The sequence below is a fragment of the Raphanus sativus genome, chromosome 9, assembly GCF_000801105.2.
Source record: "Raphanus sativus cultivar WK10039 chromosome 9, ASM80110v3, whole genome shotgun sequence".
Classification (NCBI taxonomy): Eukaryota; Viridiplantae; Streptophyta; class Magnoliopsida; order Brassicales; family Brassicaceae; genus Raphanus; species Raphanus sativus.
Genome location: NC_079519.1, coordinates 30,562,896 through 30,580,194, shown reverse-complemented (window position 1 = coordinate 30,580,194; position 17,299 = coordinate 30,562,896). Strand labels below are relative to the sequence as shown.

At 40.7% G+C, this 17,299-nt stretch overlaps 3 protein-coding genes and 1 non-coding gene across 6 annotated transcripts; 3 read left to right on the top strand and 1 right to left on the bottom strand.

The window, feature by feature from the left end:
* The first annotated feature begins 2,738 nt into the window (after window positions 1-2,738).
* LOC130499465 (protein ANTI-SILENCING 1-like) lies at window positions 2,739-12,040 on the top strand. Of its 3 annotated transcripts, XM_056993558.1 has the most exons (11): window positions 2,739-3,009; window positions 3,303-3,743; window positions 3,865-4,033; window positions 4,151-5,424; window positions 5,634-5,660; window positions 10,376-10,468; window positions 10,607-10,685; window positions 10,820-10,910; window positions 11,098-11,188; window positions 11,269-11,385; window positions 11,610-12,040. In XM_056993558.1, the coding sequence occupies exons 2-11, from the start codon at window positions 3,384-3,386 to the stop codon at window positions 11,664-11,666; spliced, it is 2,358 nt and encodes a 785-aa protein (XP_056849538.1). In that variant the 5' UTR covers window positions 2,739-3,009; window positions 3,303-3,383; the 3' UTR covers window positions 11,667-12,040. The 3 variants fall into 3 exon arrangements, 1 of the variants encoding a protein (XP_056849538.1); XR_008938331.1 differs by lacking the exon at window positions 11,610-12,040 and having other exon boundaries at window positions 10,820-10,975; window positions 11,269-11,303; XR_008938332.1 differs by lacking the exons at window positions 11,269-11,385; window positions 11,610-12,040 and having other exon boundaries at window positions 10,607-10,719; window positions 11,098-11,145.
* A 144-nt stretch (window positions 12,041-12,184) lies between these two features.
* LOC130499466 (protein ALTERED PHOSPHATE STARVATION RESPONSE 1-like) lies at window positions 12,185-15,298 on the top strand. Its single transcript, XM_056993559.1, has 4 exons — window positions 12,185-13,321; window positions 13,846-14,021; window positions 14,107-14,330; window positions 14,396-15,298. Exons 1-4 carry the CDS (start codon window positions 12,292-12,294, stop codon window positions 15,183-15,185), a joined length of 2,220 nt encoding a protein of 739 aa, XP_056849539.1. The 5' UTR covers window positions 12,185-12,291; the 3' UTR covers window positions 15,186-15,298.
* An 83-nt stretch (window positions 15,299-15,381) lies between these two features.
* Window positions 15,382-15,465, bottom strand: TRNAL-CAA (transfer RNA leucine (anticodon CAA)). Its single transcript has one exon. It is a non-coding gene; the product is annotated as a tRNA-Leu (tRNA).
* A 131-nt stretch (window positions 15,466-15,596) lies between these two features.
* LOC108824398 (polyadenylate-binding protein-interacting protein 6) lies at window positions 15,597-17,072 on the top strand. The gene is made up of 3 exons (XM_018597816.2): window positions 15,597-15,755; window positions 16,224-16,538; window positions 16,665-17,072. Exons 2-3 carry the CDS (start codon window positions 16,230-16,232, stop codon window positions 16,866-16,868), a joined length of 513 nt encoding a protein of 170 aa, XP_018453318.1. The 5' UTR covers window positions 15,597-15,755; window positions 16,224-16,229; the 3' UTR covers window positions 16,869-17,072.
* The last annotated feature ends 227 nt before the right edge of the window (window positions 17,073-17,299 follow it).

Sequence of the window (17,299 nt, the reverse complement as noted above, 5' to 3'; positions counted from 1 at the left end):
ATACAATAGTATCAACAATTAGTTCTAAACACCAGATGAGACTATGAGTAAAAGGTTTAGAATTTGGTTTATAAAAAATATATGTGTATATATAAAACTAGTCTGCATAAGTTGAATGTTAAAAGAACCATTTTTGGACCAACCTGATCAAATTCATGCTTGTGCTCGTCAACTTTATGTTGGCAGAATTATCTGATACATTTTCTTTTGTGTTTGATCAATTTTCAAATGTTTCTGAGATTTTTTTGTAAACAACTCCTGCATCGTTTAATTTTCACTGTTTTATTCATTAGAAAATATATATATATTTGCTTGCTTAATTTTTATTTATTTACTCAAAAAAAAAATCTTGAATGTGTAGTAAGTAGGAAAATAAAGAGGTTAAACAAAATCTTGAATCTATACCATAAAAAGCTAAATAGCAAAACTAAAATTCAAACATAGTTTGACCGCACCAAACGATTTCAACGCTGAAAAATCTATATGAGACTTGAGAGTCATGGGTAGCACAATCAAATTCAATTCAATTATGTAGAATTGTCTGATACATTATATTTTTTTTTGCAGAATTCTGTAATAAGATATTTGAATTAACTTTTACGTAGTTTCTGAGATTTTTTTTGTAGTTAACTCGTGTATCATTTAATTTGTCACCGTTTTATTCATTGGAAATATTATTATTTTCCAGCTTAATATTTATTCAACAAATAAAATCTTGAATGTGTTAAATAGGAAATAAGGAGGTTAAACTTTTTTTAAACAAAATCTTGAATGTAAATACCATAAAAGAACTGGAAAACAAAATGGTGAATTTGCGAGATGACCAAATTTATAACGAAAATTAAGTAGATGACAGTGATGTTGACATAATGAAGAAAGTATCATTTGTGCTCCAATTTATCCGGTTGTACCCTCTTCAACTACAAGTCATCGGTAAAAAATGAAAAAAAGATGACATCAACACTTTAAGATGTGGACACTTTTAATAGATAACTGTTTAGAATGTGAGACATAGAAGGTATCCATGTAACTTGTGTTTCCTACCTCTAATTAATAAATCTATATTCTACTCAGATTATAAACCAAATATAATGTGTAATTGTTTTACTATATTACACCATATCCATCCACTTAAATATTCCTAATCCGGATATGTCAATCTACATCCAAAATATAAACAATTTCTCACGTTTTCAAATATCAAGTGTACCAATTTCATCTCAGTATAGTATAGTACATATTGGTGAACTAAATAGAATACTTTTTATTAATCGTCAAATGGAACGATACATGATAAGATCTCTAAACTCAAAGCTCAACCCCACCTTCTAAATACTAAAACTTAAATCCTAATCACGAAACCCTAAACCCAAATAGAATGGAACAATATATATATAGTATGATACATATTGGTGAACAAAATAGAACATTCTTTACTAAACCCAAAATCTTAATCACTAAACCCTAAACCCAAGTATAAAACCTAAACCCAAATAGAATGAAACAAAGTAAACTCAAATCTCAACCCCCACCTTCCAAATACTAAACCCTAAATCTTAATCACTAAATCTTAAACCCAAGTATAAATCCTAAACCCAAATAGAATGGAACAAACTAAACCCAAATATAATGGAACAAACTAAACCCAAACCTGAACTTCCACCTTCCAAATACTAAACCCTAAATCTCAATCACTAAACCTTAAATCCAAGTATAAACCCTAAACCCAAATAAAATGGAAAAAAAACTAAACCCAAACCTTAGCCCCCATCTTCTGAAGACTAAATCTTAAATCTTAATCACCAAAACCATGTATAAACCCTAAACCCAAATAATACATTTTTTATTAATTGTTAAATGGAACGATATATGATAAAATGTATAGTAACAAACTATTTTGCATTACATAACATGAATATAACATTCATAATACATATTGTTTTACTATTCTATTCCATATGCATATAATAGAATAGAACACAATATTACAAAAACTGTTCATCTTCTCCATCAATTCTGGATAATTTACAGCGATAAAAATAATTGTAACAAGCGACATCTGTGGGATTAGTACATGTAACCGCCTAATAAACCGAAGAGATTAGGGCGATGGAAGGAAGAGCTGACACACCTCACGGCGGCGCCGTTTACGTCGTCGGCGACTCCATAGATTTCAGACGCGCAGAGCTTCCTGTCTGTAGCCAAGCGACCCGTTGCAGATGAGTCTGTTACTTTCTCGTCTATTCTGTAAATTTTGAAAGCAGTGAACCAACAACTCAGACAACTGAATCCTCTTTGCAAACGCCTTTTGTTAGTCGAGCTAGTGCCAAGATTGTAATCAGAGAACGCAGTGGAAACAATCTGAGAAGAAACTACTCAAAAAATTGTGATTCTAGAAGGGACACGTTCTATTTTTCCAGAATACTAATTATTAATTTAATTTTTCTTTTGTAGCAGGTTTCTCCGGTTTCAAGCAGGGGCAATACAACAATATTATATAAAAGACATATCGAACAGTGAAAAGTTAGGGTAATTAGCTACTCAATGAATTATTAATTGTTTGATAGCTGTAGAGTGCAATTTCCCAAAACAAAAACTGAAAATTCAAACATAGTTTGACCGCACCAAACGATTTCAAACGCAGAGGAGACTAGAGAGAGCAGAGGGTAGAACCGACAATTCGCCGAAATAAATACAAAAATCGGCCCTAATCATAGAGGAGGCGGCAGATTAGTCAATTTACGAGAGTAATGAGCGTAGTGTATTAAACACGATTAGTAGTCAGTTATTTTGAAACAGCAACATGCAGCAGCAGCAGCAGCAGCAGCAGAGAAGCGGAGGAGAGCAAAAAAAAAGCCTTACGACGACGGTCACACTCTCCTTCCTCGGGAACTGCAATGTTACCATAAATAGCAAAACGCGATTTCTTCTTCGCCCGGAGATTGTCGTTTGAGGCTACTGTAGAGCGAGAGAGAGAGAGAGAGATAAACAGAACGAAGCAGAGAGAAAGTGAGTGTGGTTGTTGATTCAACTCGGAAATTAGGGTTTCGTCTAGTACATTGCCGTCGCTCACTGTTCAGTTTTCTCGAAATCGTTTCTCTGTTTCCGTGCCGCCGTGTGCTTGGTTGATGATGATGGATTGATTCTGAAACGTCGTTTTGATTTCGCCTTTTTTTTTTTTTTTTAATTTGGATTTTTTTTTCTGAGATTGCATTATGTTAAGTGGATATTAATATTAGTATCTCTTAGAGTCAAAGCTCTGGTGCTTTTATGTGAACTTATTTCTTTTTTTGTCCTTGCAGTTTTTGATTCGAAGAGTGCTGATCTGTGGGGCTCCTTTTGTTGTTAGGAGAAAGAAGCCTTCTACTCCATTGTAAAAAAAAATGGAGAGGTCAGTAAAAGTCAACGGTTTACCATTTAAGTGGGGTAAAAAGAGTGTAGAAAACAAGGACGTCCAGTTCTATGAATCTTTCACTTACGGTGGTTGTGAGTACTGTCTTTACGACTGTGTCTCAGTTGGAGATGATAGTAGTAAACTAGGCTCCCGAGAGTTCTTTGTTGGCAAGATCATTAAAATGTGGGAGTATAATGATCAGCGTCAAGACCCGAGGAGAGTCGAGTTGCTCTGGTTCTTCAAACCCTCTGAGCTTTCTGTGTACCTTGAAGGGCTTCAAGATGTGCTTGCTAACGAACTGTTCTTGGCTTCTGGGTCAGGTCTTGGCCTCACCAATGAAAACCTTTTGGTAACTAAATTTTTATCTTTATTATGGCATCCAGTTTCTTGCTGACTTATAGACTAGCTATAGTTGGAAACTGGTTCTGCTGTTTATCTTTATTTGTTTTCCTGAAACATTATTACACAAGGAAGCAATATCTGGAAAATGTCGTGTTCTATGCATCTCCAAGGACGTAAGAAACCCTCAGCCCTCTGAGGAAGAAATCAAGTCGGCCGACTTCCTTTTTCACCGAACATATGATGTGGGAACTTCCAGAATCTTAGATACAATAGATGATTCAATTGCTGGAGTTGATGGTAAACATATTGTTTTCTTTCTTCTATCCCCCTTTCATATTCAGTCAGCTATATGTGGTTGGTAGCTATTCTGACTCTTTTTGTTTACCTAATATCACTTCACTTTTATTATTGCAGTTAAGTTCATCTTTAACAGAACCAGTTCTGAAAGAAAAGCTAATGCTCTGCAGAATGTGGCAACCGAGATACAAGATAGTTTGAAACCAAATCATCCTTCAACTAGCGGTTCAGTTACGCAGAATGCACGCAATGCCAGTGATCTCTCTGTTGGTCATAAACAACTGGCTAGGAAAATATCTAAACTTGCAGAAGAAAGGTCTAACATGAATTCTGGTGGGGTTGATGGTGAACTTGATAGTTTTAGCGCTTCTTCGGGTTCTGGGAGAAATGATTGTCATGGAAGGAAAGACCAAGACGATGAGGTTGGAAAGCAACTGGCTAAACAAAAATCAAGGCTTGCTGATGAAAGATGCAGTAAAGATTCTTACTGTTCGGATGACATGCTTCAGAAGAAACGGAGACTAGATGGTTCTGTCGCAGTACCAGATGGAAGGTTTAAAGTGCCGCAGAAATTTAGAAATTATGGTAGAAAAAATATAGAACCTATTAGAAGAGATGCGAGGGTAGGAAAATCAAGGTTTGCAGAGGAAAGACGCAGCAATGACTTTTACGGTTTGGATGTCATGCCTCTAAAGAAACCGAGGCTAGATGGTTCTGTTGCAGTATCAGATGGAAGGACAAGAGAGTCGCAGAATATAAGTCATGATGGTAAAAAAGACATGCAAGGTATGAGAAAAGATGTGAAGGTAGAAAAATCAAGGCTTGCAGGGGAAAGATGCAGCAAAGATTACATGGCTCAAAAGAAACTGGAGCTGAATGGCTCTGCTGTAGTATCAGATGGAAGGTCAAAAATGTCACAGAAATTAAGTCATGGTGGAAGAGAAGATCCTAGAGACAAAGTCACAAGAGGGGAAGTATATTCCCAGAAGCCTAGCTTCACTGACAAGAACCAAGGTCTGCGGATACCAAAATTTTCTGAAGGAAAAGTTACTAAACATGTTAGATTTGCTGAAGGAAAAGAGACCAAACATGTGAGATTTGCTGAAGGAACAGAGACCAGGCATGTGAGATTTTCTGAAGGAACCGAGACCAGACATGTGAGGTTTTCTGAAGGAACAGAGACCAGACATGTGAGATTTTCTGAAGGAACAGAGACCAGACCTGCCAGATCTTCTGAAGGAAAAGAGTCCAGGCCTGCAACTGAGAAAGGTCTTATCAAGAAATCCAGCTCTGATTGTAAAATATCAAAACACAGTGAGGATGAGATGTTGACCAATGCCGATTACAGAAGACATCATCGAATCTTTGAAGTCACCCAAAAACCTAGTGTTGTAAGTTTTTATATTCCTTATGAAACTATATGCGAACCATGCCATATAGTTTGAATGACGTTGTTCTAAAATAGACTACTTGCGAATTTCACTTAAGAGTATGTTGTTAAACTTTCATTAGATAAAAACGGTGTGGTCATGCAGCAACTTAAACTCCAAAGATGGAAGTTTCTGACATTTTTTTTTGGTTTCCTTTTCCTTGATTGCAGGAAGGAATCAAATGGTTCCGAAAACTTGTAAGTAATTCGTCCTTTTATACCACACCAGTTTGCTTTATCGTGCTCGACATGCCATTGTCTATAATGTCGAATAGCGTGACCTGTGTATCTGTTCTAGTGATATGTTTAAGCTCGTTAGAAAGCTTGATTCACCTGTTAAACTTAGATCAAAGAATACTGAAAACTTCGTGATATCTTATTGAATCAACACCAACGTACAAGACTTATATAGTCAAACAAAAAACAACTCCTACAAGTCAGCTAACCAACCAAAGCCACTCCTATAAGTTAGCTAACAACTCAACACACGCTTCCTAGAATATAGGAAGATTTATTCAAATCTAGAAAACCAAAACAACTTGAAACAGACTCCTAAAAGCCCGGTGTACTTCAATCCCTCCCTTAAACTGAAGCTCCTTTCAGTTTACAAACTTCAAGCAAACCCCCATGTCATTCCTTAGCTTCTCGAACACGTCAAGCTTGACTGGCTTCGTCATAATGTCTGATAGCTGATCCTTTGTTGAGCAATACTCCATGGTAATAACCCCCTCATTCACCAAGTCACGAAGAAAGTGGTAACGCACATGAATATGCTTACTTCTGCCATGAAACACAAGGTTCTTGGACAACTTGATTGCAGAGCTATTGTCGCAAAATAGAACAGTGCCTTTCTCTTGTTCAAACCCCATCTCTCCTAACACATTCCGTAGCCAAACTGCTTGACAAGCTCCATTAGCAGCTGCTACATACTCGGCCTCCGTAGTTGAAAGCGTGACAATAGGCTGCTTCTTGGAGCTCCACGCAACCGCTCCTGCTCCTATCATGAAGGTGTACCCTGATGTGCTTCTCCTATCATCTTCATCACCCGCATAATCACTATCCACATAGCCCACTAGTCCCCTTGCATCACTTCTCTTGTACTGTATTCCAAGACCTGACGTTCCTTGAACATATCTGAGTATACGTTTCACTGCCAGCATATGCGACTCCTTAGGATTCTCCATGTATCTACTCACCAGGTTCACAGAGTAAATTAGATCCGGCCTTGTGGCTGTTAAGTACCTCAAACTCCCAACAATCTGCTTGAACAAAGTAGGATCCACTGAGCGCCCTTCACCTTCCTTAGTCAACTTATTCCCAGGAATTATAGGATTCCTCACTGAGTTGCACTCTAACATTCCAAACTTCTCTAACGTCTCCAAAGCATACTTCTTCTGACTTATGAAAATCCCATCTTCATCTTGCACGACTTCAACACCCAGAAAATACTTCATTCTTCCTAAGTCTGTCATAGCAAACTCTTCCATCATGGACCTTTTAAACTTCTCAAGTAATTCAGCCGAATCACTAGTATAGATGAGATCATCTACATACAGGCTCACGACCAAAACACTACTTCCTTCTGTCTTGACAAACAAGGTATGTTCACAATAACACTTTTTGAAGCCCTCCCTTGCAAAGTAACCTTCAATTCTACTGTACCATGCCCTTGGTGCTTGTCTCAAGCCATACAACGCCTTCTTCAACTTGTATACCTTCTCTCTCTCGTGCTCTGACTCGAACCCCTTAGGCTGCTCAATGTAAACATCCTCCTTGAGCTCTCCATGCAGGAAAGCACTCTTTACATCAAGCTGAAACACAATCCAACCCCTTTGAGCAGCCAAGCCTAGTATCGACCTAATAGTGTCCCATCTAGCTACTGGAGCAAAGACTTCGTGGAAGTCAATTCCATGAGTTTGATGAAAGCCTTTTACTACAAGTCTGGCCTTGAACTTATCAACCTCTCCTCTTTCGTTGAGCTTTGTCTTGTATACCCACTTTACTCCAATGATCTTGGCTTTTGCAGGCGCTTCTACTAGCTCCCAAGTTTCATTCTCTTCAATGGCTTTTATCTCAGCTTCCATCGCCTTCTTCCACTTATCATATTTGACCGCATCTTCAAACTTTTCTGGATCTTCTTCATTAATATACAGCACCATATATCCTTCATCATCTTCAACAAACAACCCTTTCTCTTCACAGATGTAATCCCTCATCCATGCTGGTTTTATTTTATTCCTTCCAGCTCTGCTACTGCCAGCGTTTTCTTCTTCAGTCTCAGTCTCAACAGTTGTTTCTGCAGTGTCGTGTGCCCCTTCCTGAGCCGTATCTTCTCTCTCATTCTGCTCTTCTGTCACGTTCTCTTCTCTGTCTCCACGGTTCTCTTCATTCTCTTCTCCACACACGACAAACTCTTCTTCTTGCTCTGTTTCTTCCCATTCCCAACGCTTCCCCTCGTCAAATCTCACATCTTTACTTATGACAATTCTTTTCTTTGCAGGATCATACAACCTGTAAGCTTTGGACTCTTTGCAGACCCCGAACATGACGCATCTGACACTCTTTTCATCAAGTTTCACTCTCTTCTCGTATGGTATAAGTGCAAAGGCTACACATCCAAAGACTCGTAGATGTTCCACCGATGGTTTGTGTGAGCTCCACTTCTCTGTTGGCGTGACATCTCCTAGTATAGACGTTGGGCTCCTGTTGAGAATGTGCACTGCATATTGTGTTGCCTCTGTCCAGAAACGCAGAGGAACTTTCATCCCAAAGAGCATACATCTCACCATATTCATTATGCTCCTGTTCTTTCTCTCTGCGACCCCGTTCTGCTGCGGAGTATACGCTGCAGTCAACTGTCTTTTGATCCCTTGCTCCGTGCAGAAATCATCAAACGCCTTGGAGTTGAACTCACCCCCTCTGTCAGTCCTCAGACACACCAGTTGCTGTCCACATTCTCTCTCAACAGCACTCTTGAATTCTTTGAATACTCTAAACGCTTCTGATTTCTCAGATAAGAAGAACGTCCAGCATTTACGGCTAAAATCATCAATGAAGTTAATGATGTATCTCTTACCACTCTCTGATGTAGGTGAGATCGGTCCGCAGATATCACTGTGTACCAGCTCCAGTCCCTTGCTTGGCCTCCACAGACTTTTCTTTGGTATGTTCTCTCTGATCTGCTTTCCCTTCATGCACACCTCACACACTTCTCCTGGTTTATTGATCTTAGGTAGTCCGTTCACCATTCTTTTCTCAGTCAGCTTGAGAAGGCTGTCATGAGAGAGATGACCGTACCTCTTGTGCCAGATCTCGTCAGATTCCTCCAGTGGGCTCTGTATCTGATTGATCTTCAGCTCTTCCTTAGGTTCCAAGACAGTCGCCATGACTACAAACATTCTGTTTGACGTCATTGTAGAGTGCATTATCATTCTCCTCTGTTGTTTGTGCCAAATCTCACACGTATCATCTTCAACTATGATCCTCAAACCCTTTTGTTGAAGCTGACCCATGCTTAGGAGATTGCTCTTCAGTCCAGGCACATAGTATACTGATGAAATCACCTGAGCTGTGCCATTAATCTCAAGCCTGAGATTCCCTCTTCCCTCAACTTGCATCCGTCTATCATCTCCTAGTTTCACTTGTTGTCGAAACTTAGTGTCAAGTTCCATGAACCACTCTCTCATGCCGCACATATGGTTGCTACAGCCAGAGTCCAGGTACCAAACATGCTTTTCTTTAGCTTCCACCATAGCCATTAGAAGCACATCTTCTTCTAACTCTGCATAGTTAGCAGACCTCTCCCAAGCTGGACACTCATTCTTAAAGTGTCCCAACTTATGACATTTATAACATTCAATGTTACTCTTGTCAAACCTTGTGCCTCCACGACCGCCACGGTACCCTCCTCTGCCTCTGTAGCCACCTCTTCCCTGATTGTACCCTGAGGAACTTCCACGTCCTCCACCGCCTTCCATTTTCAAGGCATGTTCTTCACTGCTACTCTTGCAAAGATTCTGCTCGTGCACCAATAAGGAGCTCTGTAACTCATCAACAGACAGCTCCTTAATATCCTTCGACTCTTCTATGGCACACACGATATACGTGAACTTGTCAACCAGTGTTCTCAACACCTTCTCCACAATCTTCTCATCCGTCATATCCTCTCCAAGATTCCTCATGTCGTTTGCCACCACCATGACCTTGGAGAAGTAATCAGTAATCGAATCACCTTCCTTCATCTCTAGCACCTCAAAGTTTCTTCTCAGCCTCTGAAGCTGAGCACTTTGAACTCTTTTGTTCCCTTGATACTTCGTCTTCAAGGAATCCCAGATATCCTTTGAGGTTTCCTTCTTAGCGATCGTCTTCAACGTCGTCTTGTCGATCGAGGCAAAGAGATAATTCTTAACCTTCAGATCCTTGAGCTTCTGATCTGCAAGTTCGGTTCTCTGAGCCCCCGTCAGTATCACGTTCCTCTCAGCCTGCGTAACACCTTCTTCGACAAGCCCCCACCATTCTTTAGATCTCAAGAGATTCTCCATGAGCATTGCCCAATGCTCATAATCTCCATCAAGCTTTGGAATGCTCAACAACGACTCCTTCTCACTCATTTTCTCTTGAATAGGCTCTGATACCACTTGTTAAACTTAGATCAAAGAATACTGAAAACTTCGTGATATCTTATTGAATCAACACCAACGTACAAGACTTATATAGTCAAACAAAAAACAACTCCTACAAGTCAGCTAACCAACCAAAGCCACTCCTATAAGTTAGCTAACAACTCAACACACGCTTCCTAGAATATAGGAAGATTTATTCAAATCTAGAAAACCAAAACAACTTGAAACAGACTCCTAAAAGCCCGGTGTACTTCAATTCACCTGACTTTAAACTGTTAAAATCATAACCAGAGTTGGGAAGAAGATTTGAGGTGTGCAGAAGGGAAAGGGACTCTGGTTGTTCTCAGAAACTTGGATCCTTCTTATACATCTAATGAAGTGGAGGTATAGTTTTCTTCTTAAGTTATTATTTATATTTTTAACTGATGTAGCCATCACTGCTCAAGCTATGCAGTTGTATTATTCTGCTAGTGCACCTTTCATGTTACCATATATCTAACAGATTTATGAATTATGCTTCAGAATATAGTCTACTCTGCTTTGAATGAGCAATGCACGGCCAGGATGATTGAGCGGACGTCAGCTACTATTCCTCATATTGGTAAGTCCATCATACTGGGATCACAAGGGATAAGGTGCTATTCACTTCACGTTTATCTCTACCCTTTTGATTTTATCTCACCTTTATCTACAACAAGGACGTTTACGATGGTCTCATGTTTTTCCGTTATCCAGGTGAAGCTTTGGTGATATTCGAGACAACGGATGCTGCAAAAAGGGTAATTAGAAGACTACATGAGGGATGCTTGTTGTTATCAAATGGAAGGTGAGGCTTCTATATATTCCTTCAAAATCCGTCCATCATTTACCAAGAAGATCAAACTTTGAGAAGTACAAACTTTGTATGCTTGTTTCATTTAGCATCATCGCTCTTCTGGGCGATTAAAGCTTAGTTACATGTATGAACTTTCTTATAAATAATTTTTTTTTTTTTTGCTTTCCCTGCTGGACAGGGTACTTGTTGCTACAAGTGCTAAGGTGAATCCTCCAGCTATGCCTTCATTGCCGTTTCCTGGCCATATCTCTATCCAGCGTCGAGGGAAGGTAGATTTTCATACTCCTCTCCGTAAATAAACAGGCACCACTCTTAAAGCAATGTTCTTATCTGTTTGTATATTTGGCAGAGAAGCGGTGCGGTTACATCACATTGTTCTCAGGGTAATAACATTGAATTTGAAATGGGCATGGAATGGTGGTTGCACCTACGCATATACAAGCAGATTTGGGAAAACATATATGAGGTGACCATCTTATCACCACCACTGTTTCCTATAAGGTTTCACTTGACCTTTCTCGACTCTGGTTAATTTAAAGTTTATTTGGAGCTACTGATAAGATCTATCACGAAAAAATAGGATATTGAATGCAGTTCCGTTATTGGTTTGGTGTTTTTCTTATCATTGTGTTATTTGTTTCATAGCAACTCAATGCACTTTTCTTATCATTTTTTTTACTGTAATTGCAGCGACAAGTTGATGAGAAGAAGAAGTTGCAGTTGGATGTCGAGCTAAAACACACTTAGTTTCAGCATCATCTTGTCTTGTTCTAGTGTAAGTAAACTCTAACATCTAATGAGAAACAAGTGTGAAGAGTTGATCTTCTTGTGTTGAAGCAACCTGAGAAGGAGAACAATCACGAGATTTTTTGTTAGTTTTAGTTTTGGTGTAATGTCATACTTAGAACATGAAGCTGACGTGTTCATGTTCATCCAACCCCAACCAACTTTCAACCGTAAACTCATTTCAGGAAATCAAATCTTGTTTCTTGTCATTAAAATTCTTAATTGTAAACCAAGCACTTGGAGCTCCTTGTAGATAAGATATTCATAAGAAAACCAAAAGATTTGATAAAAAAGAAGGAAACGAAAAGAAAGCCTTTAGCTTTAGGTGTGCAAAACGACGACGTAGTGCGTTGAGATATGTGACCGTTAGGTCATCCTATTTAATTTTAAAAATCCAAATGTATAGACAAAGAAGTGGTGTCACACCACTCACTGTAAACGTGAGAGCGCGCGTACATAAAGACATCTCCACTCTCGGCGCGTGGCGAACACTACTACATCTCTCTCTCTGTGCATCTTTGTCCCTCATTGACAGTACTCTCTCTTTCTCTCTCTCTTTTCTCATTTCTCTCTCTCTCTCTCTCCAATGGGATGTGCACAATCTAGGGTTGATAACGAGGAGGCCGTAGCGAGATGCAAGGACCGCCGCAACGTCATCAAGGAAGCCGTCACGGCGAGCAAAGCCTTCGCGGCGGGTCATTTCGCGTACGCCATTGCTCTGAAGAACACCGGCGCCGCTCTCAGCGACTACGGCCACGGCGAATCGGATCAAACCCTAGACGCTGCTCTGGAGCAGAGCCATTTCGAGAAAGGGGACGACCGTGTTGCTGCTGCTGATCCTGCTCCTCAGCCACCTCCGCCTCCGCCTATTGAGAACCTCCCTCCTCCGCCTCCGCCTCTCCCGAAGTTCACTCCGTCTCCGATAAAACGCGCGATCAGCTTGCCTGCGATGGCGGGGAGAGGGAGGAAGGTGCGGGGGATTGATTCTATGGCGATTGAGGAGGAGGAGGATGAAGACGAGGAGGAGGAGGAGGAAGAGAAGGATGGAGAGAGTTCGCCTAGGACGCCGGAGAATGTTGGGAAAGGTGGGAAGTTGCAGGAGACGACGTCTCCGGTTGTTGTGAGCGCTTCTCCGGGGGCGTGGGATTACTTTTTCATGCCGGAGAATGTGCCTGGGGGTAACTTGGAAGATATGAGAATGGGAAACAATCATCACTTTCAGTTCAATGATGAGGAAGAAGAAGATGGAAGATCTGGTCTCAATGCTGTTGAGGAGGTGGAGCCAAAGACGCCGGAGAAATTAGAAGAAGTTGAAGAAGAAGAAGAAGATGAAGAGGAAGAGGAAGATGAGGAGGAGGAGGATGCAGTAGTGGAAGAGGCAAAGAAGAAGCAGAAAGGGAAAGCTAAGATTGAGCATTCCAACACTGCTCCACCGGATTTCCGGCGTGCCGTCGCTGCGGCGAAGACCACGACGGCGGCTTCGAGCGTGAATCTGATGAAGATTCTTGATGAGATTGATGACAGGTTCCTAAAAGCTTCAGAGTGTGCACAGGAGGTCTCCAAGATGCTGGAAGCAACTAGGTTGCATTATCACTCCAATTTTGCTGATAACCGAGGTATTTTAATGAAAAGTCCTTTCCTTTTTAAATCTTCTTCCTTGTGATTGAAGCTTTTATGTGTGTTTTCTATCACTACCAAGAGACTAGTTTAGTGGAATAGTCACACTGTTGTATGCACATGTTCTTCACCAAAACTTTACTTACTGCTTTTTTAGTTGATCCACGAGTTAGAAAGTTTGATTCTTTCTTTCTCTAGTTGAAACAAGAAAAAGAAAAGAAAAAAAGAGTTTTCTTTTTTTTTTGTAGATCGGAACATGGTTTTAGTTTCTGCAAGATTCTTTCAATTATGAGTCTCTGTAGCACTTTTGATCTGTCTTCTTTGACATTTGTCTGTGGTCTAACTTTTTTGTGAGGAGAATCCAATATGAATCTTAAATTAATAGATCTAGTGGTTTAAAGCCATTAAACAAAAGCTCTAGATTTGACTAATCTACACTTTTCACCCTTACCATTATCTATTACCAGATCTGTCCCTATCGGTGAGTGTTGTCTCTTCTGAGGTCAATGTTTTTTTTCTTCAGGATATGTTGATCATTCAGCTAGGGTAATGCGGGTTATAACGTGGAATAAGTCATTAAGAGGCATATCCAACGGTGAAGGTGGAAAAGATGATCAAGAATCAGACGAGCATGAAACTCATGCGACCGTGTTGGACAAGTTGTTAGCGTGGGAGAAGAAACTCTACGATGAAGTGAAGGTATAATAAATTAACTTTAAAGCTGTGAAGCGTAAAAGTTTGTCTAGCTGAATGCATTTATTTTTTTTGCTTTCTTTCTCTATAGCAAGGTGAGATTATGAAGATAGAGTATCAGAAGAAGGTATCATTACTCAACAGGCATAAAAAACGAGGTGCGAGTGCAGAAACCGTGGAGAAAACTAAAGCAGCTGTGAGTCATCTACACACAAGATACATCGTTGACATGCAGTCCATGGACTCAACCGTCTCTGAAGTTAACCGTTTAAGAGACGACCAGCTGTATCCAAGACTCGTCTCCTTAGTCGAAGGGTATGTTCTCTCTCTCCTTCAAATGAGTTTGCATTCTCTAAACCAATATTCTCAAAACTTGTTAGGATGGCGAAGATGTGGACAAACATGTGCATACAACACGACACACAGCTAAAAATCGTCGGAGAGCTGAAGTCTCTCGAGATCTCGACTTCTCAAAAAGAAACCACGAAGCAGCATCACCAACAGACGCGGCAGTTCTGCACCGTCCTGGAAGAATGGCACGTCCAGTTCGAGAGTCTCGTGACGCACCAGAAGCAGTACATCAACTCTCTAAACACCTGGCTGAAGCTAAACCTCATCCCCATCGAGAGCAGTCTCAAGGAGAAAGTCTCCTCTCCTCCGAGGCCTCAGCGTCCACCCATCCAAGCCCTCCTCCACTCGTGGCACGACCGCCTGGAGAAACTCCCCGACGAGGTGGCCAAGTCGGCTATCTCCTCCTTCGCGGCGGTCGTGAAAACGATCTTGCTTCACCAGGAGGAAGAGATGAAGCTGAAGGAGAGATGCGAGGAGACGAGGAGGGAGTTCATTAGGAAGAAGCAAGGGTTTGAGGAGTGGTATCAGAAACACTTGCAGAAGAGAGGACCGACGACGGCGGAGGAAGGCGGGGATGGAGATGATGATCATGTCACTGAGAGGAGGATCGTTGTGGAGACGCTGAAGAAAAGGCTTGAAGACGAAGAGGAAGCTCATCAGAGGCATTGTGTCCAGGTGAGGGAGAAGTCTCTGAATAGTTTGAAGATAAGGTTGCCTGAGATCTTCAGGGCGTTGTCTGATTATGCTCACGCTTGTGCTGATTCGTATGAGAAGCTCAGAGTCATATCGCAGACTCAGAAAGGCAATGTATCTTCTTGAACCAGTTTTAGTCTCTCTCTCTCTCTCTCTGCTTTTGTATTAAGAACTCTTGTTGTTGAAAGTTTTGTAGAAGTTTTTTAAAACTTAAATGACTTCGTGTTGTCTTAATGTTAGTAAGTGGTCCCAATGTTGGCAGGCTATTAGGCTCACGTGATGTTTGTTTAGGTAAGATCCAAAAAATTGGGAATGAAAATAATGTCAGAAGTGGGATTTGAACCCACGCCCTCTCACGAAGACCAGAACTTGAGTCTGGCGCCTTAGACCACTCGGCCATCCTGACTATTGTGTGTATTACGACGAATCTGCCAATTAGTATACGACACGTCACCATACCAAGGAAAGTATTAGAGTTTCTCTTGAATAATAATCGGGTGAAGGATAGAGATAAATAAGTTTCCAAACAGACCTGCACCGTGATGCGACCTTCAAGTAAACGCTCCTCCTTCTTTTACTATATAAAGTCCCTTTCCCCCTCTCCCACCTTCTCAGCGGTTCTTAGATCTCTCAGCAGTTACGATCGTTTCTCCTCTCGAACCGTCTTCTTCAACGCGTTTGACTCTTCCTTTTCTGGTAAGCTCGTTCTCTCTTTCTCTCTCTCGTTTCTTCTTCTCCGTTGACGTGAACGACGACGCCTGTTCGTGTTCCCTAGATCATATTTTCTCTGTAGAATTTATATTGGATTCCTGCGATCGATCTATGTTCATTTGATAGCAACAATCGCGTTCGATCGATCATGGCTTAGAGGCTTAGATACTAGATAGCATCTCTTCGTTTATCCTTCTCCGTTTAGGTTTCCTTATTCTTCTCGATTTGCTTCGCGGGATCCATGTGTAGTAGATTAGCGATGGACAATAGAAGCTGATTCACGTTCTCACTCAGCGACTCTGTTTCTTCTTGTAACGTTTGATGATCTGCTTTGTGACTTTAATTTTGACTGTGCTTTCAGATTAAAATCATGTGTAATCGAGAATGTGTAAAAAAGCCTTGTTGTCTTACTGTATGAATTAATTTTGCTCTCTTCTTGATTTGGTATCTTAGCAAGCAATGAAGCCAGGAGTAGGATCAGGATTGAATCCTAACGCAGCAGCATACGTACCACTCTCCAAAAGAGAAGGTGATTCTGCAAAGCCTGTTGCTGCTGCCACACATCACGTGCACCACCAACCCTATGGTTATGGCGGAGTCCAAGGGAAGGGAGGCGCTTACATAAGGGATGATGATGATGATTCGGAGATGGAGATGGAGTTTCTTTTGACTAGTTTCTCTGGTTTGTCAGATGAGTCTATTCGTGATGTTTACTTGGCCAACAATGGTGATCTTGATGCAACTATCGAAATGCTCACTCAACTCGAGGTAAAACTTATTCCACTAGTATTGATATCCATCTCACACATGCTTGATTTATACACCAGTGTAGATTGTAAGTTATATGAAAAGTAACAAAAGCTAAGCAGCTTGATAATGACTTTCAATCTGCAGATTTTCAGTAATGAAGCCGAAGAATACCTCCCACTCCCAGACACACTGGGCATTGCCGATGTACCTGATGAAACCATAGTGCCTTCAACTTCCTCAGCTCCTCCAAAACAAAAGAGTGCCAGTAATGAAGCAAGTGGATCATCATCATCAACATCCTCGGGTACCACCCCAAACAACGCTCCTGTATCATCATCCTCCTCCTGATCTGATGAGTCCCTCAAATGTGAAGTTTTAATGTTCCTTGGTATGGTTTTCTTAGGAGAGGTTTCTTTCTATATTGTCCACAGTGCTTTGTTTCTCTGTGGAGAGAGAGAGAGAGAGAGAGAGAGTACATTTGTATAGATTTGGGTTTTGAGATTTGGATTGTTGTTATGGTTGGACAAAAGCTATGAATCATTTTAGCCTCTCTTCCCTTTTCGCCATTTTTCAAGCCATTTCTCCTGCCCATATTGCTTGCTGTTGTTGACTTATCAATTGCAGATATGTCGTGGCACATTCCTTTTCTTTCAATTTTCTAATGTTGTTAATTAAGTGAAGTAATCCACTAATCATGTCAGTCAACTGAAATACTATTTGTTAATGTTCATATCATGGAACCGAATCCAATTCGAATCTCCAAAAAGTATTATGGACCC

What these genes read in the sequence shown, in the direction of transcription:
- LOC130499465 (XM_056993558.1), top strand. Translation starts at nt 3,384, where the DNA reads ATGGAGAGGTCAGTAAAAGTCAACGGTTTACCATTTAAGTGGGGTAAA. An exon ending in TCAAATGGTTCCGAAAACTT is followed by an intron (nt 5,661 to 10,375) that starts GTAAGTAATTCG and finishes AATCATAACCAG; the next exon opens with AGTTGGGAAGAAGATTTGAG. An exon ending in TTTGGGAAAACATATATGAG is followed by an intron (nt 11,386 to 11,609) that starts GTGACCATCTTA and finishes CTGTAATTGCAG; the next exon opens with CGACAAGTTGATGAGAAGAA.
- LOC130499466 (XM_056993559.1), top strand. Translation starts at nt 12,292, where the DNA reads ATGGGATGTGCACAATCTAGGGTTGATAACGAGGAGGCCGTAGCGAGA. An exon ending in AACTCTACGATGAAGTGAAG is followed by an intron (nt 14,022 to 14,106) that starts GTATAATAAATT and finishes CTTTCTCTATAG; the next exon opens with CAAGGTGAGATTATGAAGAT. An exon ending in CTCGTCTCCTTAGTCGAAGG is followed by an intron (nt 14,331 to 14,395) that starts GTATGTTCTCTC and finishes AAAACTTGTTAG; the next exon opens with GATGGCGAAGATGTGGACAA.
- LOC108824398 (XM_018597816.2), top strand. Translation starts at nt 16,230, where the DNA reads ATGAAGCCAGGAGTAGGATCAGGATTGAATCCTAACGCAGCAGCATAC. An exon ending in AAATGCTCACTCAACTCGAG is followed by an intron (nt 16,539 to 16,664) that starts GTAAAACTTATT and finishes TTCAATCTGCAG; the next exon opens with ATTTTCAGTAATGAAGCCGA.